The sequence below is a fragment of the Aquarana catesbeiana genome, unplaced genomic scaffold, assembly GCF_042186555.1.
Source record: "Aquarana catesbeiana isolate 2022-GZ unplaced genomic scaffold, ASM4218655v1 unanchor233, whole genome shotgun sequence".
NCBI lineage: Eukaryota > Metazoa > Chordata > Amphibia > Anura > Ranidae > Aquarana > Aquarana catesbeiana.
In genome coordinates, this window is record NW_027362661.1 from 255,695 (window position 1) to 282,772 (window position 27,078).

The window sequence follows — 27,078 nt, forward strand, 5'->3', positions numbered from 1 at the left end:
TTCATTGGACAAATGTGACAAAAAGTTCATTCAGCTATTACAAATTCTGGCCATAATTTACCACAGTGATTTTCTATGATTGTCAACTCCATCTAGTGGCCATTACAGGGTATTTTTCCTGAAATACCTCGATCAGAAAAAATACGAGGGGAGTTCAAGTCAAACCGGGACCTTTGATTTTATATGATAAAAGAACACATTTCAAGAAGTGGAAACTGTATTTATTTTTCAACATCCTCCTCGGCTACATTCATACACTTACCCTGGCGTTTAACCACTTGCCACCCGTATAACTTATACAGCGGCAAGGTGGCACTGCTCTGTTGGATCACACGCCTAGTACGGGAACCAACACTTCTGGATCTGAGGTGTACATGAGCCCCACCGGCGACCTGCTTCGATTATATACAGCAGGAGCTGATCTGCGGATAACGTGGACTCAATGTCCTCAATGTACAGTCCTCAATGGACTCAATGTACAGAATGATAGTGCGGTATACTACCACCTCACAGACCACCTGCGGCCCCCCCCTATTTTGAGGGGAATATCCCAGAGGAGAGCCCCCCATCCCATCCTACCTGGAGCTTGACTGGAGGAGCTTGTGCAGCGTGAACATCGAGACAGACAATCAAGCATGAGAAGGTATGTGCTCTTGACAGCCCCCGGTGGCGACAATAGGCATAGCATGCATTTACTTAAAAGAGAAACCTACTAGAATTAAAAAATTCTGTGGAATCTCCCTTACCTTATCCAGCTGCAGGGTTCTGTTTATACAGACCCAAACTTCACCTCTCACGGTGGGCTCCGTTTTGGAAAACCTTCAGAGACTGGGGCCCCCTACGGATAGGGGGATCCGCAGTTCTGGGCCTGTAAAGCACCCGGCCAGAAATAAGACTAGAAAAACCATTTTCTGAAATGCGGGGTCCAGCTCTCTAAAAAGGAGGAAGCGGTACAGGTAACGAGGCCCGGGTACCATCCAATTCAGCCTAGGACACCTTGAAATGGATCCGGTTCGCCTGGCTTGCCCCAGTATAGGATATCGGATATTCCCTTTTGGAGCTCAGCACAGGACATCTTTACATGTCCAACACCTAAGACACTGGCGTAAAAACTGAGGTATCCCTGTAAGGGGAGGGATTATATAAGGGGTTGAACTAGTGTCCAATCACCTAGTGATACCCTATATAACCCATCAGTAATTACTGAGGCTCTGTGTCCTGTGATGTACGAGAAAGGAATGGGTTTTGTTGTTTGCAGCCACGCGCAGCCGAGCCAGGTATAACATGGCGTAGGTGACATCATAGTGGTGTAAACGCTCTTTAACCTATGTGACTTTCGCCCTCCGGCACTGTAGTACAGCCGAAAAGTCAGGATAAAACGATATCCGGACATCGTCAATTTTCATTGCCTCTCCTTTGGTTCGAGCCAAGTGTAGGATAGCATCTCTATCTTTAAAGTTCAGTAGTTTGAACAGGAACGGTCTGGGTGGTTCACCAGGGTGGGAGACCTTGCAGGTACCCTGTGGGCCCATTCCACTGGGAACATGCAGGAAAATGATTCCATGCTGAATGTTTCTGTAAGCCAGTTCTCAATAAAGACAAAAGGGTTTTTCCCCTCGGCCCTTTCCGGCGATCTCACAACTCTGATATTATTTCTTCGCAGTCTATTCTCCATGTCTTCTAATTTGGCTGTGTGGGCTGTAGTTAGTGATTGCACATGGTTCCACGGTGCTCATGCGGCCCTCCAGAGCAGCCGTACGCTCCCTCAGCTTTTGCATGTCCTATCTGACTAGGGCTATTTCCATTTTTAGACCCTTAACTTCAGAGGTCAATTTATAATGACTCCATTTTTATTTTTCTACTGCTATCAATGGCCAACACTTCATCCATGTCTTTGGTGATCTCTGATCTCCTTATGAACATTTTAGCCCTGCTGCGGGCAAGCAAGGAGCAGGTTTACTTATCAAATGGAAGCATTCGGGTGGCTGAGCGAATGTTTCCACACACCCCGGTAAATTGCCCCCACCCTGACACACACCCACTGTGTATACCAGGCTCCTCTTGGCCATCTGTGGACCCGGGACCAGCATAGCGGGTGATGATGGGTAGAGGGGAGGGAGGAGAGAGTGACATGTATGACATCACTTCCGGGTCCCTGTTGACAGTTTCCCGGCTATCAAGGTCAGGAAAGAATGTAACGCAGAGTGATTTGCATTGCATTCAGTGGAGCACAGGGGAGACATTGGGGTCTTTTAGACTCTGGATGTCTCATTAAAGAGAACCTGTCACCATGTCAGTGTTTCTCAACCTTTTTCAGTCAAGGCACCCTCCAAAATTATGAACAGTCTTGAGGCGCCCCAATCTAAAATGTAAAAACTATTCTAATAGTTTTAAACAAAGCAACAGCATCAACACACGTAGGACTCCCAAAGTCATAAGTGATTTATTCTTCCAAAGCACACGTTTGCAAACTGGTACTGACTAGTATTCCAATGTTTCTCTTCTCCCTCAGTTTTTATCCATTGCTCGGCTAATGAGACCCCAAAGCTGATGGAGAGAGGCGGGGGAGGGTCACACAAGGATGATATTCAGGCAACTGACAGCCTCCTTATCAACGCATGATGTCATTGGTCATGTGGGTTTCATTCACCCACCGGCATGTATACAATTTTGGGGCAATTGTTTGGAATTTCGCCAAGGCACCCCTGAACAAACCTCAAGGCACCTCTATGTGATGAAAAAAATATTTTTTTAAAATGGTATAAAATGAAATTTAAATCCAGGCACATAACTTCTCCCCCCCAAAAAATCTGAGGCCCGCCCCTACATATGCGCACGTACAAACATAAACTCACACATTGGGGCACCTACGCCTAAAAATGTTGATTGCGATACACATGTTACATATCGCCGCGCACACCAGAATGAGAGCAATAATTCTATCACCAGAACTCCTCCATAACACTAAATTGATGACATATAGGGGGCTTTTAAAGCATCGCCTATAGAAAATATAGGGTACTGAAGTCTGTCACCATTTCACAGACACACACGCAAATTTAAGGTTTAACATGTTGGGTATCTACTAAAAAATTGGGTAATTTATTGTGTTTTTGTGCCTCCCTGAAATTAATTTTAGTGCGTTTTTTACTGAGATTTTGTGTTTCCTAGACGTTTGCAGAAATATCGCGTGACATAAAAAATTGTAACTACCACTATTTTATTCTCTAGGGTGTCTGCCTTCAGAAAATATATCATGTTTTGGGGGTTTTATATAAGTATTGTTCCATTGCGTCCGTGTGTCTCATGTAAAGTCCCGCCCTTTGCTTTCCTTTCTAGGTTTTATATAATCTTCAGGCCTAAAATGATTTTTTAACTCCATCCCGTACGGCCTCTAGCAGAATGACGGCCAGGCAGGGGGGTCCATTATCCTGAAGAATATGTCCAGAAGAATAAGCCGCTCGGGCGCACAGCGATCAGGGGTGCAGTGAGTCGCTCTAACACACAGCATCTCCAATCTCGGCAAAGAGCCCATGACGTAGGACCCTTACCATGTGATCAGCTGTGTCCAACCAAAGCCAACCACATCGTAACCAGGAAGTGCCGGTTATCGGCTTTCCTTTATTCATGCTGACCAGGCATGAGTAGAGGAGAGCCGATAGGCGGCTCCCCTGACGGGGGGGATCTGCACTGATATTCAGCATTGATTATCAGTACAGGCCCATCAGCGATGATCGCCAGTGATGACCACCACCACCCACCAGGTATGCTATTCAGTGCTTATAAGGGATCCTTGTCAGTACCTCCTCATCAGTGTCCATCAGTGAAGGAGAAAACTTACTTATTTACAAAATTGTATAAGAGAAACAAAAGAAAAACTTTTTTTTTCCAGAATTTTCTGTCTTTTTTTAATTTGTAGCACAAAAAAATAAAAATGCCAGAGATGATCAAATACCACCAAAAAAAAGCTATATTTGTGGGAAATAAAATAAAAATGTCATATGGGTACAGTGTTACATACAAAGAGTGAGAGCGCTAACAGCTGAAAATTGACCTGGGCAGAAAGGGGGTGAAAGTGTCTGGTATTGAAGTGGTTAAACAAGTGGGCAAAAAAAAAAAAAAAAACGCAAAAATGAGCTCTGGCAGTGAAAGGTTTAAAGGAGAATTTCACCTTCGGGAACATGTCCCTGTTCCTGCAGCGGCTCAACAATCCGAGTCCTCTGTGTGACCGCAGTCACAGCTGTCACTTTATGAAAAGAGCACGGCCGTGCCATTCATTCACAGAATTCTGTCCTTTGCCGATGTCGGCTTGTAGTTTTCAATGAACTCCCACACCACTGCTGAGCTCTCTAGTAGATGAGGAAAAAGGAGATTGTCATAAGGGACAAGGAGATTGGGACCCCGATTTAGTCCCTCAGACAAGTCGTTTTTTCACAAAATCCTCACACTCCTTGAACTGTTTTTTACATGATGAAGATCAGCCATGAAGTATATCTGAGGTGTATATCAGGGTGTGCTTCTTCCCCACATGAGAGCTGTGATGTCCAGCATCATTCATATAGAAGACATTTCCCGCACTTAAGGCACTAATACACCTTGAGGGTTGTGTGGGATCCCTGATGTACAGGAAGACAGGACTTCAGTGAGGAACAATTCCCTCACTCAGGCCAGGAAAGTGGCTTCTCCCCCGTGTGAGATCTCTGATGTGAGTAAAGATTGGACTTCCGTGAAAAACATTTCCCGCACTCAGGACAGGAATACGGCTTCTCCCCCGTGTGAGATCTCTGATGTGTGTAAAGACTGGATTTCCGTGAAAAACATTTCCCGCACTCAGGACAGGAATACGGCTTCTGCCCCGTGTGAGATCTCTGATGTCTACAAAGATTGAACTTCTGTGAATAACATTTCCCGCACTCAAGACAGGAATATGGCTTCTGCCGTGTGTGAGATCTCTGATGTGTATAAAGTTTAGACTTCTGTGAAAAACATTTCCTGCACTCAGGACAGGAATATGGCTTCTGCCATGTGTGAGATCTCTGATGTTTGGAAAGATGAGACTTCGCTAAAAAACATTTCCCGCACTTAGAACAGGAATATGGCTTTTCACCCGTGTGAAAACTCTGATGTGTGTAAAGATAGGATTTCACTGAAAAGCTTTTTCCGCACTCAGGACAGGAATACGGCTTCTCCCCTGTGTGAGATCTTTTATGAACAGTAAGATTATATTTAGAATGGAAACACTTCCCGCACTCAGTACAGAAATACGGCTTCTCCCCTGTGTGCAATCTCTGATGTGTGTCTAGACTGGACTTCTGTGAAAAACATTTCCCGCACTCAGGACAGAAATACGGCTTCTCTCCTGTGTGAGATCTCTGATGTCTGGAAAGATGGGACTTCTGTGAAAAAGATTTCCCGCACTCAGGACAGGAATGTGGCTTCTCCCCTGTGTGGGATCTTTTATGCACATTAAGATCAGATTTACAACGGAAACACTTCCCGCACTCAGTACAGGAAAGCCTCTTCTCTGTTGGAAGGACGGCACCGTCCCTCACAGTCTGAGGTTCCTCAGGATAAGAGGAATACGATGGTCCATCTACACTGTGTGGTGCCGGATGGACATTTGAGGTAGCCGGGTTTTCTCCTGGACTATACTGTGTGATGTCCTCATCTTCTACTTTACAGTCTGGAGACAAAGTGAGACAATCCTCTGAGGTTTTCCTCATCTCCCGTCCATCTACTAAAATAGAAATAAAAAGATTATTACTAGACATGAGCAGATTGGTTCCCCTAAACCAGGACTCCGCCCACATCAGGCAGCTTTGTCTCTGAGGATCTTACAATTCCCCCCTCAAGGTAACTAGTAAATGGGTCCTCTGTAGGGCGGCAACTAATGATTGATTATTTTCATAATTGATTTGTTGGCCAAATATTGTTTTGATTAATTGGATAAAAACTTCAAAAAAAGGTTGGTGTAAAATGTAATCAATATTATTGAATATCTCTATACAGCGGTAAATATAAATATCCTGATATATAGTTGGATATTTAATCCACTCTGAGAATAACAGACAGATAGATGTATTATTAGAGGGAGAATCTGCTACATATCAGAATCAGAGATCAACATTATTAAAATGTAAAAAAGACGTAAAACGCTGTTTTGCAGATTATCAGACAGGAGTGTAATATAATATGATGGATGTCAGACTCCCTTGTAATGGACAGGTAGGTAGGTATATGCATGTTATTGTTTTTCCGTGTATAGAACAATACCACAGCAAAATGACATTTCTAAAGGAAAAAGTCATTTAAAACTGATTGCGGCTGTAATGAATTGTTGGGTCTCGGCAATATAGATAAAACTTATTGAAAAGAAATGGCATGGGTCCCCCCCAGTCCATTACCAGGCCCTTTGGGTCTGGTATGAATATTAAGGGGAACCCCGAACCAAAAATGTAAAAAACAAATTGTGTGGGGGTCCCCCCAAAATCCATACCAGGCCCTTCAGGTCTGGTATGGAAATTAGGGGGAACCCTGTGATAAATTTAAAAAAAAAAATGGCCTAGGGGTCCTCCCCAAAATCCATACCAGACCCTTCAGGTCTGGTATGGATTTTAAGAGGAACCCTGCGCCCAAAAAAAAAAAAAAAAAATGGCATAGGGGTCCCACCCAAAATCCATACCAGACCCTTATCTGAGCACGCAACCTGGCAGGCCGCAGGAAAAGGGGGGGGACGAGAGAGAGCGCCCCTCCCCTCCTGAACCATACCAGGCCACATGCCCTCCATGGGGATGATGCTTTGGAGTAGCCCCCCAAAGCACCTTGTCCCCATTTTGATGGGGACAAGGGCCTCATCCCCACAACCCTTGCCCGGTGGTTGTGGGGGTGTGCGGGCAGGGGGGCTTATCGGAATCTGGAAGCCCCCGTTAACAAGTGGACCCCCAGATCCTGGCCTCCCCCATGTGAATTGGTAACGGGTACATTGTACCCCTACCATTTCACAAAAAAAGAATCAAAAATAGTAAAAATGACAGGAGACACTTTGGGACAAGTCCTTTATTAAAAAGATAAAAAAATAAAAATGTCCCACAATGTAGGTCCATCTCACGCCGCCCGTTGAGCCGAAAAAAGAAAGAAAAAAAAAAGCCGCAACATCTTCGCCTCCATGGGAGGCTCCTGCCGAGTGACGCTTCTTCTCGATGACAGCTGTTATATAGCTGAGGGCAGGGCCATTTGGCGTAAACGGGCAACCCCGCCTTCCTCTGACGTCACGTGGCGTTCAGGAGGGGAGGTGCTCTCTCGTCCACCCCTCTTTTCCTGTGGCCTGCAAGGTCTGGTATGGATTTTGGGGGGACCCCTATGCAATTTTTTTTTACATTTTGGCACAGGGTTCCCCTTAAAATCCATACCAGACCTGAAGTGTCTGGTATGGATTTTGGGGGGACCCATACGCCATTTTTTTTTTTTGTGCAGGGTTCCCCTTAATTTCCATACCAGACCTAAAGGGCCTGGTATAGATTTTGGGGGGCCCCTATGCAATTTAACAGTGTTCGTCTAAATTTTTTGCCTGTTCGCATGTTCTGGTGCGAATTGAACCGTGGGCCGTTTGGCTCATCCTTAGAATACAGGACGGGGAAAACAGATCAGGAAAGTGACCAGGGTATTACAGGCTGATATCACCCAGTCCCCGCCCTCCTCTGGACCAATCAGTGAGCAGTATAGGTGGAGGAATGTATTTAATGTTAATGACCCACCTGTGCTGATCTCTGTAGGAGTGTCCTCCTCTATAAATGTCCTCTTTTTTCCATTCTCCTCCATAGACTGCTGATCATCCCTCACATACCTCTCTTCTTCTTCTCCTTTAACCTCAAATTCTATATCGATTGGATCTCCACTCTAAATCAAGAAAATATCATTTGTAAGGTATAAGCTTTAATAATGTGGCACCACATAAAAAATCCACACATTGTCTCCATGAGTCTGTGTTTTTATAAGCTCCGTCCCACCAACCTTGAGGTAACAGTGAGGGATGGTTTGATCTTCCTGTGTGGAATCCTGGCAATACAGTGGGTGGGGACATCTCTCTGGTGGGTTCCTGGTATTAGGTGGCTCCTTTATATCCTTGTGTCCTTCTGAAAACTCCTCCATCACTCCATACTCCTCATCCTCCCCTTTATACTCTTCTTTAACATCAATATTATCATCCCCGAGGTTTCCACTCTGAATATATAATAAAACATTCATTCTAACAAACATGTTGTGTATAAATTATAACTACCAATAACTGTCAATCATCTACCTGATGATGGCGAGGGATGGTGTGACCTTCCTGTGTGGAATACAGAGGACAGGGACATCTCTCTGGTGGGTTTCTGTAGCTGGATGACTCCACTATGGTGTCCTGGTACAGATCTTTGTGCACTTTTAGAAACACGGACTCCTCCATCACTCCATCCTCATCATCCTCCTCTTTTATCTCTTCTTTAACTTCAACTTGAGAATCTCTTAGGTTTCCACTCTGAATATAGAATAAAAATGACATCAATTGAAACAATGCAGATAATGTACAGATCCTAATGATACTATCAGTGATTGTTCCTCATCTACCTGATGATGGTGAGGGATGGTATGACCTTCCTGTGTGGAATCCCAGGAATACAGAGGATGGGGAGATCTCTCTGTTGGGTTCCCATTACTGGATCCATCTGTAGGAAACACACACACTGACTGAATACATTGTTTCTATGTGTTTATCAGATGATGGGGGTCTAGGTGGATCCTCCATACTGTTCTCTCCTTTATAATAAAGTCTCCTCTTACCCAGTGATGTGAGGGGCGGCTGATTGTCCATCATGATGTCCTTCCCAGCACCACTCCTGTCAGCAGCTCAATGATCTCTCTGGTGACTTCTATAATCTTCTTATTTCTCTATTATATCAGGGAGGGAGGTGGAGGCAATGTGATTATCATAGGATCTCCAGACTTCACAGGAGTAAAACTCTAGATTTGAACACATATAGTAAAATCAAATGACATTCCCAGAATCCTCCTCACCTTACCAATCAGGCCTCCATTTTTATCAAAACCCCACTGGGATATTATTTACCCAGACTGGGCCCCCCATTCTGTAGGTTAAAAATAGGATTTTTTCATCATACTTACCTGTAAAATCCTTTTCTTTGAGTACATCATGTGACACAGAGTTAGGCTAATATTCATTACCTGCTGGGTTATACTTCATCTCTGGTAGACCAAAGTTGTTTAGACAGGAAGTGACCCCCTGTATAACCCCTCCCATACAGGAAGTACTTCAGTTTTGTAGCAAGCACTAAATCCTTAAAAAGAGGGGAGGGATCTCTGTGTCCCATGATGCACTCAAAGAAAATGATTTTCCAGGTAAGTATGAGGAAGTATGGTAAGTATGAGGAAAAAATCCTATTATCTTTTTCATACATCATGGGACACAGAGTTAGGCTAATATTCATTACCTGCTGGGACGTCCCAGAGCAATAGCCTTGAGGGGAGGGAGACACCCTGCCAAACAATAGCCATCAGACATTATATGGCAGCCCACAGTACAATGCTGCCGAAAGCCGAATCCTCAGCTGCTCGAACATTCACTTGATAAAACTTTGTGAACGTATGCACTGAAGACCAGGTAGCAGTCTTACAAATCTGAGCCACAGATATCTGATGGTGAAAAGCCCAGGAGGTTCCTACACCCCTGGTAGAATGAGCTCTCACTCTAAAGGGAGGAGCTTTACATTTCAGACCGTAGGCCTGAATGATCAACTGATGGACCCAATTGGCAATGGGAGCCTTGGAAGCTGCCTTCTCCTTCCTGGGTCCTTTTCCTTGACTGCCAAAGAATGCAGTCATCTCTCTTCCGCCGAACGAAGCTGAGAGAAAAAAAGAAGGCAAAATAATGTACTTTAAATGAAAGGCTGACACCACTTTTGGCAAAAAGGATGGAACAGGTCGTAACACGACCCTTTCGTGGTGAAGGATCAAGTATAGTTCCCTACACGAAAGGCAACTCTGCCACCCTTCTAGCCGAGGCGATGGTCATCAGGAAGGCTATCTTGCGTGACAAATCTAATGAAAATTCCTTGATAGGTTCAAATGGTTGTTTCTGTAACACAGAGAGCACCAAGTTCAAGTCCCAAGGACACATAGGCGACCTAATCAGGGGGAAGCAAGCGAGTTGCCCCCTGCATAAAGGTTCGAACCAGTGAATAGGAGGCTAAAGGCCTTTGGAAGAATACTGACAGGGCCAATCTGACCTCTGATTGTACTCAAAGCCAAACTGATTTCCACAGCTGACTGTAGAAAAGAGAGAATTCTCCCAGTCACGTATTTCCGAGGATGCCATTTATTGGTTTCACACAAAGCAATTTAAGTCTTCCAGACCTTATGATAGATCTTCCTAGTGACAGCTTTTCTAGCATTTACTAGAGTAGACACTACTGGTCCCAAGATGGCACGGTCCTTTAACACCCTGGCTTCAATAGCCATGCAGTCAAATTTAGAGACTGTAAATTGGGGTGGAATATAGGACTTTGAGACAGTAGATCGGGGCAACATGAAACCGTCCATGGCCCGTCTATTGTCAGTCTCACAATCTCTGGGAACCAGGGCCTTCTGGGCCAGGTTGTTGCCTCCAGAATGACTGGAACCCCCTTTTTCCCAATCCTGCGCAACAAATGTGAAAGGCTGGCTCCATGAAACTACCAAAACATCTGCTCCAATTGCCAGAGGATCTCTTGTTCATGATACAAACTGTTGTTGAACCTGGATACCAGTAGGTCGACCTCTGGCCATCCTCAATGTTGGCAAATTTCCTGGAACACCCCTGGGTGTGGGGACCATTCCCCCGGGCAGATCTGCTGGGGGCTAAGATAATCTGCCTTCCAGTTCTCTACTCCCGGAATATGGACTGCCAATAGAATCGGCACATGTCCCTCTGCCCAGGCTAGTATGTGGTCCTGGTACCGCCTTGGTGGTTTATATAAGCCACTGTAGTGGCATTGTCGGACTTAACTCTGATAGGGCAGTCCTGAAGCTCCACCGTCAAGGACCGTAGGGCCAGATGTACTGCCCGTAACTCCAGGACGTTGATGGGCAGGATCTGTTCTGTCCTTGACCATTTCCCCTGAGCTGTGAGCCCCTCTAGGATTGCTCCCCAGCCTGAGAGACTGGCATCTGTAGTCGGTACTCTCCAAGTTACCAGAGTTTTCCCTTTCGCAGGTTCTGATCCTGCAACCACCATTTTAGGCTTAAGTGTGCCCGAGGAGATAAGAACATTGGATAATCCAGGGCTTGTCCTCTTCTGTTCCAAGCCAACAAGATGTCTTGTTGTAAAGGCCTGGAATGGAACTAGGCATGGGGCACTGCCTTGAAGGAGGATGCCTTAATACAGACACTGTTTCCTTTGACCGATGCTATCCCTCATTAATCAATTGTGATCCATACTTACATAGCAACCAATGACCTACGATTTTCAACTATGCGATTTTGAAACCCATATGCATTGCTGCTTTACAAGTTTGAGTGGAAGTTACTTGCTAAACATCCTTTGACTGATGTTATCCCTGATTAATCAATTGTGATCCATACCTACATAGCAACCAATGACCTGCGCTTTTCAAACTGTGCGATTTTGAAATCCATATGCATTGCTGCTTTACAAGTTTGAGTGGAAGTTAAATGCTGAGCGGAACACACAAACTCTCTATACATAATCACCGCTGGCTAATTTCATCTATATTACAGTGACTTTTGTCTCTATTGAGTTACCAGGCCAATCTGCGGTGAATATACAACAATCAGATTGAACCGTGTGTGTGAGATGGGTGACTGATGTGTATGGCTGCATTTGTTATGGACACCGGTGTTCCATTAGACCTTCTTGTCATAATTTTAATTAAATGTGTTTGGAGGAGGGATTTGGGATCTTTTTCATTTTTTTAGACAAGTATTTTTGCAAGTATTTATTTGTTTTTGTACAATTAAATAAAGTTAAATTAGTCCCTTACACTTTCTGTATCCTTTCTGAAGAATACCTTTTGGGACCTTTGTCCCTATTTTTTTTTTTTTTTTTGAGGATACCATCCTCCCTAGAAGACTCATACAGAGCCGAATGGAGGGTTGTCTGATGCCCCTTAACTGACGCACCTGATCCTTCAGGACACAGATCCTTGCGGGTGACAAGAATACCCTTGCTTGGACCTTATCTAGGATCAGACCTAAATACTTTAGACTTTGAGCTGGTTTCAAGGCTGACTTTTCGGTATTTATGATCCAGCCTAAGCTTTTAAAGTACCGCACTGTGCATGTTATGCTCTGTTCTAGAGTCTGTACTGAGTGATCTCTGAGCAGGAGATCATCCAGATACCCGAGCACCAAGATCCCTTGGGCCCTTAAAAGACCCAATACTAGTGGTAGGACCTTTGTGAACACCCGGAGAGCTGTAGCAAGCCCGAAGGGTAGAGCCACAAACTGAAAATGAAGTTCCTCTACTGCAAATCGCAGGAACCTCTGATGAGGCTGAAAGATAGGTGCGTGTAAATACGCATATAACAATGGGTACGGGACCAGGGGACGGGGGAGGGGTATACGGTATGGAGTTACCGATAGGAAAAGTGGTTACTGTAGCAATTATTGGTCAGTACAATGTAGGTGAAGTAAAAGGTAACAATTTATTATATGATGATAAAACACCTGAGTAAGGTGGACATACAATTAAATAGTTGATGCACTTAAGAATACAATACCATCTCTAATGAGGTGGCATGAAGGGACCTAACGAACACAGCAGACAAGATACACACAGAACATATAACGGCATAGACACTGTCCGGACTGGTTATATGCTGCTCGGTGGCCAGGCGATCAAATTGGGTAACGACATATGAGTGTGTTTCCAAATGGAAAATTTAGTGGGACGCGCTACCGAGAAGAATATACATGGGGCGGAGAGAGGGGGCAGGAAGGGGAGAGACCCGGGCCCGGGGATAGGGATTAGGAAGTTGACTGGACTGGTCCTGGCAATTCAGGGTACTCATAAGATGGTAGCCAAACTTAATCCTGAGTAAGGTAGAGCTGTAGGTCTAAGTACAGTATAGTTCGCTTGTACAATGTAAGCAGTAATGATCGGCCGTGTGAGCAGTAGAGCTGATAAAGCACAGTAATCAGTAAACATCAAGGCTATTCATAAGGTGCAGGCAGTAGTTAGCAGGGACACCAATGGCCATATGATACTTGTAGAGCTTAAACATGTATAGGAAGCTGTACAGGTTCCTCAGCTTATTAGTGAGTCAGTGGTGCTCGTACCTTAGCTTCCTTGGGGATTCCTGGCGGTTGTTACACGGGTCATGCTGGAGGTAGCTTACAGAGTCCGGAAGATTGAGAGGCCGGTAAATATGACTCCTGCTGTAATCCTCCGTAGGGAGTAGCTGATCGGGTCCTGAGCATGAAAGCCCTTGCTTGATGCTGGCAGCCCGAGCGGCTTCAGGTGCCGTCAAATAGTGCAATGGGCTACCTGGTGTATCACCGCTGCGCGGCTTCCTCCTCTCCGTCCGTTCAGTAGACAGCGCTGATGCCGGTGATGACGTCAACGCGTTTCGCTGTTGCGTGGTAGCGTAGCTTCTTCCTGGACGTTTGATTGGAGAAGCCAGCACACACCTTTTTATTTTGGCGAACTGACTTCTATGTGGCCAATCGGCTCTGTGATTGGTTTTAATTAGATTGTTACTTGGTACGAAATAACATGGGCTGTGTGATTCGTTCATTTCCCTGCATATGCAGCGTTGTTGTTGTACCGAGAAGATTTTACAGACGATATCGTCAGTTGTGGGGGCTTATAGCAATTATGCATCACAAAAGTGCAGTAATGAGTATGAAAAGATGCAGCGATATACAGTGCTTATTATGAATGCGCAAAGGTAAGGCAGGGAAAAGACAAGAGGTGAGGACAAGGAGACATACATGGATCACAGTGCATTTAGGGTGTTTCACAAAGTGCATATAAATAAGGTTAGTGTCATTTATGTAGTGGACATGGTGAGACAGACTGGTAATTATCCTGAATTAGGTCAGAATGAAAGCAGAGATAGAGGACGTAATCATTTGGTCATGTTTGCATTTCCAGTGATGTAAATTCCTGGAAATGCATAAATAGCATTTATGTACTTAAAAAAGACTGCAGGTTTAGTTCTGTATTTAACCCCAGAGGGACAATACGCGTTTTTTATATCGATGGAGGCTAGAAAGTCTCCCATCTGGAGTGAGGCTACTACTGAGAAGACAGACTCCATCCAAAAAGGATTGGATCATTATATACTGGTTCAGGGATCTTAGGTCCAAAATGGGCCTTGTGTCCCTGTTTGGTTTTTTAACCATAACCAGGTTTGAGTAAAACTTCGTGCCTCTTTCGGATACAGGAACCTCTACAATCACTCCTTGATGCACTAAATGATATAGTGCCTGAAGCAATACGTCTCTTTTTTGGAGGATCCGAGGGAATGCCGGATCTTAAAAACCTCTGAGGGGGAACATCCCTGCAACTTCAGCTTGTAACCGCAGGATATATTTGAGGTGACCCACTCGTCCTGAATTATTATTCTCCAAATATCCACAAAGTACAGCAGCCTCCCCCCCACGCGATAGAGTGGGGACGTCCCCTCAAAAGGAGGGCTTGGTACTGGGTTTAGAAGAGTTTTGGACCCAGGGCTTTTTCTGGCCCTGGCCTTGCCCCTGGCTCTAGCACCCTGTTGGCGGTGGAACTGCCTGATATACTTGAGGAAGCAGTCCCTGAGGTTTTAAATGAGGGATGCCTGGTGATTTTCTTCACAGGAAGTAGAGAACTCTTCCCTCCAGAAATCTTTTGGATATATTTGTCTAAATGATCACCAAATAAACGTTCCCCATGAAAGGGAAAACCTGCCAATAACTTTTTACAAGGAAGCTCGGCTGACCAGTTCTTTAGCCACAAAAGTCTGCGCATATGTACAGACAAGAGAGCCAGACGAGAAACCTGCTGTACTGAATCCTTTAAGGCGTCAACAGCAATACACAGCGCTTGAGGAATATCTGTTTTACTTTCAGGCAGATCATTCTCCTGGTTAGGCCTGTCAGTCCATCTGACCTGATCCTTTAGGGACTGGCAAATACCAATTGCTGCAACAGCTGGCTGAATAGCTGAACTGGCCAAAGAAAAGGAAGCACTCCAATTTCTAGTCAACAGGGTCTTTCAAGCCCTGTGCGTTATCTACCGGACAAGTTAAGTTCTTGTTTAAATAAGAGACTGCTGCATCTACGGCTGGCATACTCCACTTCTTAATAAACTTTTCATCCCTGGGATATAAAAGGGAAAACCTCTTAAGAGGAACAATAATCCTGTCAGGATGTTCCCAATCAATCAGGGAAAGCCTGTGTGGCCTGAGGAGGCCTCAGGGACCCCAAAGAGGACCAGGGGGCTCAGTAACCTCTGCAAGAGGCAACCTAAAGGCAGAACAAACTTTTACGGTAATTTAGGATCAAAAGCCTCTGCAACTGAGAGGCAGACATCAAGTGGATATCTTCTTGTCCAGATTGCTCGGAAGCAGTCTCCTCCGCCAGGCCCTCCACAGAATCCTGAGCTTTTAGCTCTTCCCCATCCTCAACCCATTCCTGCTCCAAACTAGTAGGCTTCGGGGAGGGGGATCTGTCACGCTTCTTGCCACCCTGCGGGGTGGAGGCAATCATGCCAGCAATCCTGTACTCTAACCCAGCTAGGGCTGAGGACAGTTCATCCTTGGTGATAAAGGGTGAAGCAGCAGCGTTGACTGTAGGCACAATACCAGATAGGCGCAGCGGCTCAGATTGCCTGGAAGCCTCTGGTCTCTCAGGGGATACAACACTAGCGATACGACTAGGTTCATCAGGAACTACTGACGACATAGGTGTACCTTTCCCTGTAGTGTTAGTCCCACTCCTCTTTTTTGAAGACATTTACTAGCCACAAAAAGAGAGTACCTGGGTGTAGTATTAACACACCTCAGAAGGGAGACCCTTTAATAGGGCTCACCAAGCCCCTATGCAACAATCCTGTTAAGCACCTTTAGCCTGCCAAGCAACACCTGGTGACTCACGTGACCCGGGTAAGGAGAAAAGAATTGCTGAAAATGCCTGGTTCAGAGCCTGCTCTGTGTAGGCATACACAGCTTAAATAAGCTTTGTGCGCCCAGATAAAGACTATGTCGCATGTGCGGCAAAGCAGTGTTCATCATGGCCGCCAAACAAACAAACTGCTGAGCCTAGCGGTGCTCTTGTGAACGCACGTGCACCATGGTGAACCAAGGGCGAAATGGTGCACTGTTATGCGCCATCATACAGGTAAAAGCCAGACACAAGCAAAAAAGGTACACTTTGCAAACACCCACAGCTAGCCCAAAACTCCCCGCACACAGGTGTTCAGCCTCTAGCTAGCTTGACTGATTGTTACAATCACTGGGACACCCCACAATAACTAAATAAGGGTTTCACTTACTCATGCAGGCACAGGGCAGCTTAGAAACTAAGAGCCCAATCTTCACCCATCATGGCGGGTTCCTATCACTTGAGGTCCTTCAAGGACTGGGAACCCCTTTCATGTTCCACTCCCTTGGACCTGTACAGAACCCTGCAGGAATGCCTTAGCGCTGTGGTGTCCAGGATTCCACTTTGCAGGGTCCAGCGCCTGGAGGCCGCATTACAGGCAAAACCTCGCAGGATCTTGAGTCTTCTTTGCGAGGCTCGGGTACCATTTATCTAAGCATATAGAGCCTGTGTCAAATGGATCCGATCGGTCAATACCTTGATTCATTTAAGAACCGTTTGTGGGACAAGAGACCTGGAGCTCAAACAACCGTGCCATCCACCTTGCAGACACTGGTATAAAACTGAAGTACTTCCTGTATGGGAGGGGTTATATAGGTGATCACTTCCTGTCTAAAGTCCTTTATGCCTATCAGTGTCCATTCACCTGGAGATGAAGTATAACCCAGCAGGTAATGAATATTCGCCTAACTCTGTGTCCCATGAGTTATAAAACAGAAAGCTTGTTGCAAGGACTTCTGGGACCAACAATCTTGCTTTTGCTTGTGAGAGGGACATTGGGAGGAGGAGTTGTGAGGTCAGTGTGATGTCATAGGATTCTCTGACTGGATGGAAGGACATTGGGAGGAGGAGTAGTGAGGCCAGTGTGATGTCATAGGATTCTCTGACTTGGATTGGAGGGACATTGAGAGGAGGAGTTGTGAGGTCAGTGTAATGTCATAGGATTCTCTGACTGGATGGAAGGACATAGGTAGAAGGAGCTGTGAGCGGCGCTCTGTGAGGGTTCTGTACACAGAGTCATTTCTCCCAGATGCGTCACACATCTCCTAAATAAAAGATGAACGTCGTATTTAGGCTTTGCCAGGACACATCATATTCCTGTGATCTTCATGTACTCCGGAGACTTTACTGATCACATTTTAGGGTGAATATCTGAGACTGGGATCATTATGGAGACATTCGTTTTCAGGACATTTACTACAAATTATATTTTTCCCTTTTTCTTCCTATTTGAATCTTAAAATAAAGACATACATATTCCAATCCTCCCTAAATAACCCCCATCCCCCACCACTAATAAAAGTCATATAACCCGTTAGTATAGACTGATGAGGTGAGAAGGTGATTGGTGGGAAAGGTGACACATCTCCAAAATGAGGAGAATGTTCCGGCCCCATAAGTGGGGAAATGTTCTGACCCTGAAGGGGTTAATCCAGGTTCCCACACTATATATGTGTGTATTATCATCTGCTGGAGATAAAAGACATCACAGTGACTATGGAGGAAGAGGACGGACATGACGGGGGGTTACTGGGTGTAAATAGAAAATAAGATCTTATTACCTCCTCTACTGCTTCTTCCAGTAATGTCTCCTCTCTACTTCCTCCTGACTGACTCCTCACCCGGAACTTCCTGTCTGTACCTTACATCACTTCCTGCCTGTTCCTGAACTCACTTCCTGTCTTCCATAGAGACTTCCTGGGTAGAAGTGAGATCTCCACCTTGTGGAGCTCAGAGGAACTGCAGCCTCAAGAAACATCTCGTAGTGTGAACACGGCCTTGTGCTGTGTGTGTATGTACTGTATATCCTTATAGATGGGTCATCTCCACTCCCACCAAGGGGGATAGAAATATATTACTGCCTAGTCCAGCCTTTATCAGCCAGGGTTCCTCCAAAGGCTTCTAGGGGCTCCTTGAGCAATAAACTATTTCTGTAAATAATAATGGTGTAGAACTAGATGAGGGTGCGTTTCCCTGCGCACCAAAAGGCCACTTAGCTAAAGCTTAACCTCTATAGCCCTTTTCACACTGGGGTGGTGGGGGTGGCAGCAGTAAAGCGCCGCTAGTTTTAGCGGTGCTTTACCACTGTTATAGAGGTGCCTTGGCCCTGCCATTCGGGCTGGAGCGGGGCGCCTCCCCCCCTAGAAGGGGTTAAAAGCGCCTGTGTAAGGCTGTTGCCAAAGCGCTTTGCAGGTGCTTCGGCAGCGCCACCCATGCATTCCAATGGGCAGGGGCGCTGGAGGATCAGTGTGTACACCGCTTGAAAACTGCTCCAAAGATGCTGCTTGCAGGACTTTTTCTAACATTCTGCAAGCACACCGCCCCAGTGTGAAAGCACTCAGGCTCTCACACTGGGACTGCAGATGAGGCATTTTTCAAGGACTTTATAGGCGCTATTTTTAGCGCTAAAACGCCTGATAAACACCCCCAGTGTGAAAGGGGTTTTATTATAAATCATAAAAGGCATGTAAATGACCATATCAGGTATACTTATAGGATGAGGTCAATGCCATTATATATGAATCAACGTTTTATCCCTATGTGGTAATATTAATCATTTCCCGCCTACCATATAACAGAATGACGTGAGCAAAGTTGTTAAGTTATTATACGTCATCAGGAAGCCCAACCTTTAATAGGTAGTATTGAATATCGCCCAAGGGGGGTGACCGATCACTCGCCATTGATAGTGACAATAATCATGCGGGATGATGGGGGTCGGAGATTGTGGTCAGTAAACCCAACATGGTTGGACCTAGTGGGGAATAGAGACGAAATTAATTTAAGATTGAGAGAATTTATTGAATTTAACACTGGTACTGCCTCGGAGGGTGTGATTTGGGATTCCTTGAAAGCATACCTCAGAGGGCTCTTGATCCAACGGATATCCAAAATAAAGAAACAAACAAGGGCAAGGGGAGAGCTTATTAGGGAAGAGGTTCAGGAGTCAGAAAGAAAGTATGTATTAGACCCAACAAACGAAAATCGAGAAAACTGGGTACTGAAACAACAAAAATACAAAAAGGAAGAAATTAGAAGAGCAGAGAACAGGAAGGTTTTTCAGAGGCAGAGGAAATTTGAAGAGGGGGAAAGAGTAGGTCGGACGTTGGCCCTGTTGGCCAAAACTAATTCGCCGTCTTCAACAATTCCCATGATTAAAACAAAGGAAGGGGATATTTCTTCAGATCCTAGGGTAATTAATAAAACATTTGTAGAATTCTATAGGGATCTATATAAGACGCGTCATAGCCCTGAACAAGCAGAGATGGAAAAATTTTTGGAAGGTATTGATCTACCTGTGTTGTCAGACGTAGATAAGAATAGTCTGGAAGCACCGATAACACTGGAAGAGATCGGGCAAGCAATAAAGAACATGCCGAACCAAAAGTCTCCAGGCCCTGATGGATTGCCATCTGAGGTTTACAAACAATATGGGGAGGTGCTGGCTCCGGAACTTTGGAAGACACTGAACTGGTCAGCTGCAGTTGGTAGCTTGCCTTTATCAATGTCTGAAGCTATTATCGTATTGATTCAGAAAGAGGAGAATAGTCAACTAGATACCTCGTCATATAGACCAATTTCATTGCTGGGCACGGACGTCAAGATTCTGGCAAAGATCCTGGCTGCCAGGTTGAATAAATGTATATCCACTTTGGTTCACCCGGATCAGTCAGGGTTGATGCAGAACAGGTCTACCAGTAAAAATATAAGAAGGACTTACTTGAACCTCCAGACCCCGGTAGAGAATGCAGGTTCCAGGGTGGTTTTGTCCTTGGATATTGCCAAGGCATTTGACACCCTGGAATGGGAGTATTTATGGTGGGTACTGGGAAAATTTGGGTTTGGTCCCCTATTTATTAAGTGGCTTAAGATATTATATCGACTCCCCAGTGCTAGATTGAAAATAAACAATACATACTCGGAAGGGATCTCTCTTGAGAGGGGGACTAGGCAGGGGTGTCCCTTGTCGCCCCTGCTATTCGCCCTGGCAATAGAGCCTTTCGCGGAGGTAATCAGAAAATCACCAGGTTTACAGGGTTATAAAAGGAAAGGGGGTGAGGATAGAATAGCGTTATATGCTGACGACGTACTGTTATTTCTGGGGGACATGGGGCCATCGCTAGTAAAGGCAATGCAGTTGGTGGAAGGGTTTGGGAGAGTATCGGGGCTAATAGTCAATTGGGAGAAATCTTCACTTCTCCCGCTTGACTCGACCAACGGCTCTCTCCCTCAGGCGGTACCGTGTTTTAGGGTGGTGGAGAAGTTTAAATACCTGGGTATAGTGGTGTCCAATAACCCAACGCAGTATATTAAAGATAATCTAGTTCCCCTGTTAGAAAAGTTTAGAAGGAAGAAAGACATCTGGTCTCGGCTCCCCCTATCTATGGCGGGGCGCGTAAATCTGATCAAGATGATTTGGATGCCTCAATTAATGTACATATTACATAACTCACCGATTTGGATAGGGAGGGACTGGTTTCTAAAAATAAATTCTATCTTTCGTGAGTTAATATGGATCAGGCCAGGATTAGTCTCCAGACCTTGCAACGCCCCAACAGGGAGGGGGGATTGGCGGTGCCTCACCCATACAGGTACTTTTTGGCGGCCCAGCTGCAACATCTGGGTGGGTGCGAACGTGGGGGGAGGTGGATTCCAGTGTAAAAATCATGTTATCGGGGAATCCGCATAAATCCTTGGTAGGGGCATTGGAAGCTGGATCATTAGGATGTTCATCTCCAACAAACAAACTGGTTATAAAAGTCTGGCGGTCAGTAAAGATCGAAATGGGATATAAGGGGGTTACGGAGATCGCACCTATATGGCAGAATAGGCAGCTACAAGAAATGCAGGCTATAGGAGTAAACAGGATGCGGGAAAGGGCAGGAATAACTAGGCTGGCACAAATATACGAGGGCAATGTATTAAAATCCTTTGCGGACCTGAGACGGGAGTTTGGAATCCCCAAGGAATCATTTTACTTTTATCTCCAGATCAGGCACGCATTGGACAAGCAATTTAAGACTAACGCACTGGAATGGTGTAGTGCATCACTGCTTAGTAAGGTGGTAAGGGTACATAGCCTTAAGGGGCTACTAATTTATGACCAACTAATGACCAGGGCAACTAGTCTAGCCCCACTTTCGCGCGCAAGAGAGGGGTGGGAGGCCGATGTGGGGGAGTTGAGCGATGATCAGTGGAGGAGAATATTGGAGCTTGGTCCACTGGTGTCCCTCTCTCCGTCACAGTGGGCGTCACACCTCTTGCTTGTGCACAGAGCCTATTATACCCCCAAGAGGCTGTATAGAATTGGTCGTAGACCAGACGACAAATGCCCCAGATGCTTAGATACGGGCGATCTTATACACATTATGTGGAGATGCCCGAAGCTAGTTAGGTACTGGACCGAGATCCTAAACATCATAGAGGCTAGGTTTGGGATAAGTCTGGAGCTCGAGGCTAAGGTCTGTGTCCTGGGGCTAATTAGAGAGGATATGGGGGAAGGCCACACAGGAATAGCAATCGTATGATGCCTATACCAGGCCAGGAAACTGATCGCAAAAGCATGGTTATCAACAGTGCCCCCTACCCCTGAAGAATGGGTTAGTACAATGAACGCACTGGTGGGAACAGAAAGGATAATCTATACTAGAAGGGGAAGCTACAGGAAGTTCGTAGGGATCTGGGGTTTGTGGTGTCAGGGATTGAATAGGGAAATATAAATCGCAATGAGGAAAGGAAGATTTGCACGAGGGAACAGATATGAGGGAATAAGTAGTATGCACAATATTCTTAATGGGGTATTAAGTTTTGCCAAGCTTAGGATACGACTATTTTAATATAAGCAACTGTTGGGGAGGAGGGAGGGTGAATAGGGAAACAGGGGAGGGGGGAGGGACTAACGAAAAAAGGAAGGGCAAGATATTTTTGGTATTGATGGTGATATGGGAAAACATATACTGTAATGTGTGTTCTTTGTTTTTTATACTGGTTATGATGAATAATGTATAATTTGAAAAACCAATAAAAAGGATATGATTAAAAAGGGAAGGAAAGAAAAAAAAAAAAAAAAAAAGTTATTATACGTCATATGATGTCCAGCAGGATAAGCCCATGGGGGTGCACAGTGATCGTTGGTGTGTCAATCTGACACACCACATCACCGATCTTGGTAAAGAGCCTCTGACAGAGGCTCTTTACCACGTGATCAGCTGTGTCTAATCACAGCTCATCACAGTGTAAACAGGAAGAGCCATGTATTGGCTTTCCCTCCACTCGCACTGACAGATGTGAGTAAAGGAGAGCCGATTAGCTGCTCTCCTGTCAGGGGGGGTCTGTGCTGATTATCAGTGCAGCCCACCCTATGGATGCCACACAGGACCACCAGGTGTGACCATTAGAGGTGCCAATCAGTGGCCATTAGAGGTGCCCAGCAGTAATGCCTGCCAGTGCATCCTCATCAGTTCTGCCTATCAGAGCCATCTATCAGTGCCACCGATCAGTGCTGCCTATAAGTGCCCATTAGTGCCACCTTATCAGTGCCAGTCAGTGCCCCCTCATCAGTGAAGGAGAAAACATACTTATTTAGAAAACTTTATAACAGAAACAAAGAGAAACTTTTTTTTTTCAAAATTTTCAGTCTTTTTTAATTCGTTTAGCAAAACAAATCAAAAATCCCAGTGGTGATCAAATACCACCAAAAGAAAGCTCTATTTGTGGGAACAAAATGATAAAAATTTAGTTTGGGTCCAGTGTAGCATGACTGCGCAATTGTCATTCAAAATGCGACAGCGCTGAAAGCTGAAAATTGGTCTGGGCAGGAAGGGGGGGGGGGGGGGGAGAGTGCCCGGTATTGAAGTGGTTAACATCTACCAAGTTTAAATAGTGAAACTTCTCTTGATATATACATATAGACAATATGAGGGTTATAATCTCCTCCTACATTCAATATAAGGCTCCAGGCTGTATAGAGGAGATGTAAATTCAAGGTCTACTCACCAACACCAACTGGTATCAAGAGATGGGGGTATATCTGTCTCTCCTCCCATCTATTGGCCACATATAAAAATGAGATGAACCAAAAAAAGCGTATGCCAGTAAATAATGTCTTACTGAAGATATGGGCTATCTATGGGGTGAGATATGCCTTGTATATATACCTCGGGGGGTCTGTGTGATGTTTTGGCAATTTTAAGTGTATGAGTATGATCTCAGCTATTAGTATGAAAACATGAAGGAAACTAAGGGGTCTACTTATAGAAAATGAATGGTACGAATGTGACAATCATTCATCCAGTCATTACATTTTCGGGCCATAATGTAACAAAGTGATTACACCACAAAATGTCAATGAAAGGTAATGACTCCATTTTTATTTTTCTCCTGCTATCAATGGCCAACACGGTACAACACTTCATCCATGTCTTTGGTGATCTCTGATCTCCTTATGAACTCAGGGATGTACAATTCCTATCGCCTGACACCCGGGACATGCAGTTCTGAGGGCTGGATGTTTTTTTTTTTTTGTTTTTTTTTTAACATTTAGCCCTGCTGCGGGCAAACAAGGAGCAGGATTACTTGTCGGATGGAAGCATTCGGGTGGCTGAGCGAATGTTTCCACACCCCCCGGTAAAGTGCCCCCACCCCAACACACACACCCGCTATGTATCCCGGGCTTCTCTCACCCATCTGGGACCCGGGACCAGCATAGCGGGTGATGATGGGTAGAGGGGAGGGAGGAGAGAGGACACACATCCGCTCTCCTCCCCTTCTTCTTCCTGACCCGGAAGAGACATGTATGACATCACTTCCGGGTCCCTGATGACAGTTTCCCGGCTATCAAGGGTAGGAAAAAATATACTGCAGTGTGATCTGCATTACATAACAAACAGTGGAGCACAGGGGAGACATTGGGGGATCTTTTAGATCCTGGATGTCTCAATAAAGAGAACCTGTCACCAAAAGATCATCACATTATGGACAATCTCAAGGCACCCTATAAAACGTTAGAAGTGATTTATTCTTCCAAAGCAAATACACTTTTTCAAACTGGTACTGACTAGTATTCCAATGTTTCTCTAACGAGACCCCAAAGCTGATGGAGAGAGGCGGGGAAGGGTCACACAAGGATGATATTCTGGAAACTGACATCCTCCTTATCAGCTCATAATGTCATTGGTCGTTAGAAGGTTGTAATGGTGTACAATGAAAACCTGAGGCTTTGTGTAACTTCATCCACCCTCCGACTTGTATACAATTTTGGGACATTTTTTAGGCATTTTGCCAAGGCACCCCTGAAGAAACCTCAAGGCACCCTGGTTGAAAAAGGCTGCTCTATGTGATGAAAAAAAACATTTTTTTTTTCTTTTTTAAATTGTACAAAATTAAATTAGCCCCCCAGAAAGAAATTTGAGGTCCCGCCCCCCCACAAATACAAACATAAACTGACACATTGGGGCACCTACACCTAAAAAAAGGTTAATTGAGATACACATGTTACATATCTCCGCACACACTAGAATGAGAGCAATAATTCTATCACCAGACCTCCTCCATAACACTAAACTGATGACCTATAGGGGGACTTTTAAAGCATAGCCTATAGAAAATATAGTTTACTGAAGTCTGTCACCGTTTCACAGGCGCACACAAATTTAAGGTGATATGTTGGGTATCTATTTACCCGGTGCAACCTCGGCTTTTCTATTTTACCCAAAAAATTGGGTCATTTATTGTGTTTTTGTGCCCCTGAAATTAAATTTAGTGTGTTTTTTACTGAAATTTTGTGTTTCCTAGACTTTTGCAATAATATTGTGTGACATAAAAAATTGGAACTAAAATTATTTTATTCTCTGTGGTTTCTGATTTCAGAAAATATATCATATTTTGGGGGTTTTATATAATCTACAGGCCTAAAATTATTTTTGAACTCCTTCCCGCCTGGCCTATAGCAGAATGACTGCCAAGCGGGGGTTCCATTATCCTGACTGGACGTCATATGACATCCAGAAGAATTAGCTGCTCGGGCGTGTGGCGATCGGTGGTGCGGTGTGTCACTCTGACACCCCGCATCTCCAATCTCGGTATGACGTAGGCTCTTTACCATGTGATCAGCAGTGTCAAATCAAAGCTAATCACATCGTAACCAGGAAGTGCCAGTTATCGGATTTTCCTTATTCATGCTGACAAGGCATGAGTAGAGGAGAGCCAATCAGCGTCTCTCCTGATGGGGGGGATCTGCACTGATATTCAGCATTGATTATCAGTGCAGGCCCATCAGCAATGATCGCCAGTGATGCCCAGCTGTGCCCACCATGTATGCCAATCAGTGCCCATCAAGGATGCTGTGACAGACTCCGAAAACCCTGTTGGGTATTTCCGCCAAGAAGCTGCTTCCCAAGTCCTGGAACACGAGACCAATGGATCAGGCTATAGAAACCCCAAGGACCAGACAACACCAGTCTTTGAGTACACCAGAAAATGAATTGCTTTATTTTTAGAAACACACTGAGTTTATACAGCAAACCATCATATAAGGGCTACTCCCATTATCTCAGACAAAGGTCACCTTACACAGTAGAGCTAGTCCTATTATCATAGCAATGACCTCCTTAGACAGTCCAGGTCCCCAGACTAACTTGCAAAAAGAAGCCACAAGCAATTAGTGACCAGCTCTGGATAACTTAAGAACACATTATAACACAGAGTTCTCCAGGCCATGGTTATGCTGCAGCCCAAAGTCCGTGACAATACTCCCCCCTGTTTCATAGTCCTGCAGACCCGGCTAGATCCAATACGGGTCAGCTTGGGGATGTCCGGGAGCTATAGTACAATCAAAGTTCAGTTTGCCGCGAAAGTCCATCTGCGTTGCCGTTTTGTCAGCCCGGCCTGTACTGCACAGTAAAGTTGTAGGGCTGCAGGGCAAGACTCCATCTCAATAAGCCTCCGGATACTCGTTTTAACCAGATCAAAGGGTTGTGGTCGGTGAGCACCGTGAAGGATCGTCCATAGAGATATGGCTGAAGTTTTTCCAAGGCCCACACCAGCGCCAAACATTCTTTTTCTATGGCTGCATACTCCACCTCCCTGGCTTGTAGCTCATGACTGATGTAGACAACAGGGTGCTCACTGCCGTCAGCTCCCACTTGACAAACTGAAGGTGGAAGCATTTGTATTTACACAAAAATGTTTGTTTGGGTCAGAAGCAGCCAAAACTGGGGCAGAAACCAAAGCATTTTTCAGGCGCTGGAAAGCATTTTCACACTCCTAGCACACGCCCACATATCTATTACAAGATATAAAATGTTATTTAAAAATAAATAAATAAAAGAATGTTAAAATTCTACATAAAATTCCTAAAACACTGTACCTGATGGGATTATGGACAATACGGCCCTAGGGAAAAAACTATGCTTTAAGCGATTAGTGTGCGTTTTAAGTGTTCTATATCTTTTCCCTGATGGCAATGGAACAAACACATTGTAACCTGGGTGGGTTGGATCAATACTAATAGCTTTTGCCCGCTTTTTTAATCGGCTGGCATATGCTGTGTCCAAATTTGGTAAATCTGTTCCTATGATCCGCTGTGCTGTTTTCACCACACGAGACAGGCACTTCTTATCCTGCGCCCTGCAGCTGGCATACCACACTACAGCGCAGTGGAGAAGAATACTCTCAATGGTACAATGATAGAAATTGACCAGAAGCCTTAAGGGCAATCCAGCC

At 45.0% G+C, this 27,078-nt stretch overlaps 2 protein-coding genes across 2 annotated transcripts in view; both read right to left on the minus strand.

The window, feature by feature from the left end:
- Positions 1-27,078, minus strand: part of LOC141121825 (uncharacterized) — a 197,010-nt gene that overhangs the window by 139,433 nt on the left and 30,499 nt on the right. The gene's annotated exons all lie outside the window — the stretch shown is intronic.
- Positions 1,326-9,012, minus strand: LOC141121815 (uncharacterized). The gene is made up of 7 exons (XM_073611531.1): positions 8,821-9,012; positions 8,608-8,705; positions 8,300-8,518; positions 8,011-8,220; positions 7,755-7,896; positions 5,059-5,146; positions 1,326-1,536 (listed from the first exon to the last, which is right to left on the minus strand). The coding sequence occupies exons 1-7, from the start codon at positions 8,852-8,854 to the stop codon at positions 1,326-1,328; spliced, it is 1,002 nt and encodes a 333-aa protein (XP_073467632.1). The 5' UTR covers positions 8,855-9,012.

Bases quoted from the DNA above. Each gene is read 5' to 3' on its own strand.
- LOC141121815 (XM_073611531.1), bottom strand. From the start codon at position 8,854: ATGATGGACAATCAGCCGCCCCTCACATCACTGG. The intron at 8,706-8,820 runs GTAAGAGGAGAC...TGTTTCCTACAG, and splicing joins GCCGCCCCTCACATCACTGG to ATGGATCCAGTAATGGGAAC. The intron at 5,147-7,754 runs GTGGGTCATTAA...AAAGCTTTTCAG, and splicing joins TCCTACAGAGATCAGCACAG to TGAAATCCTATCTTTACACA.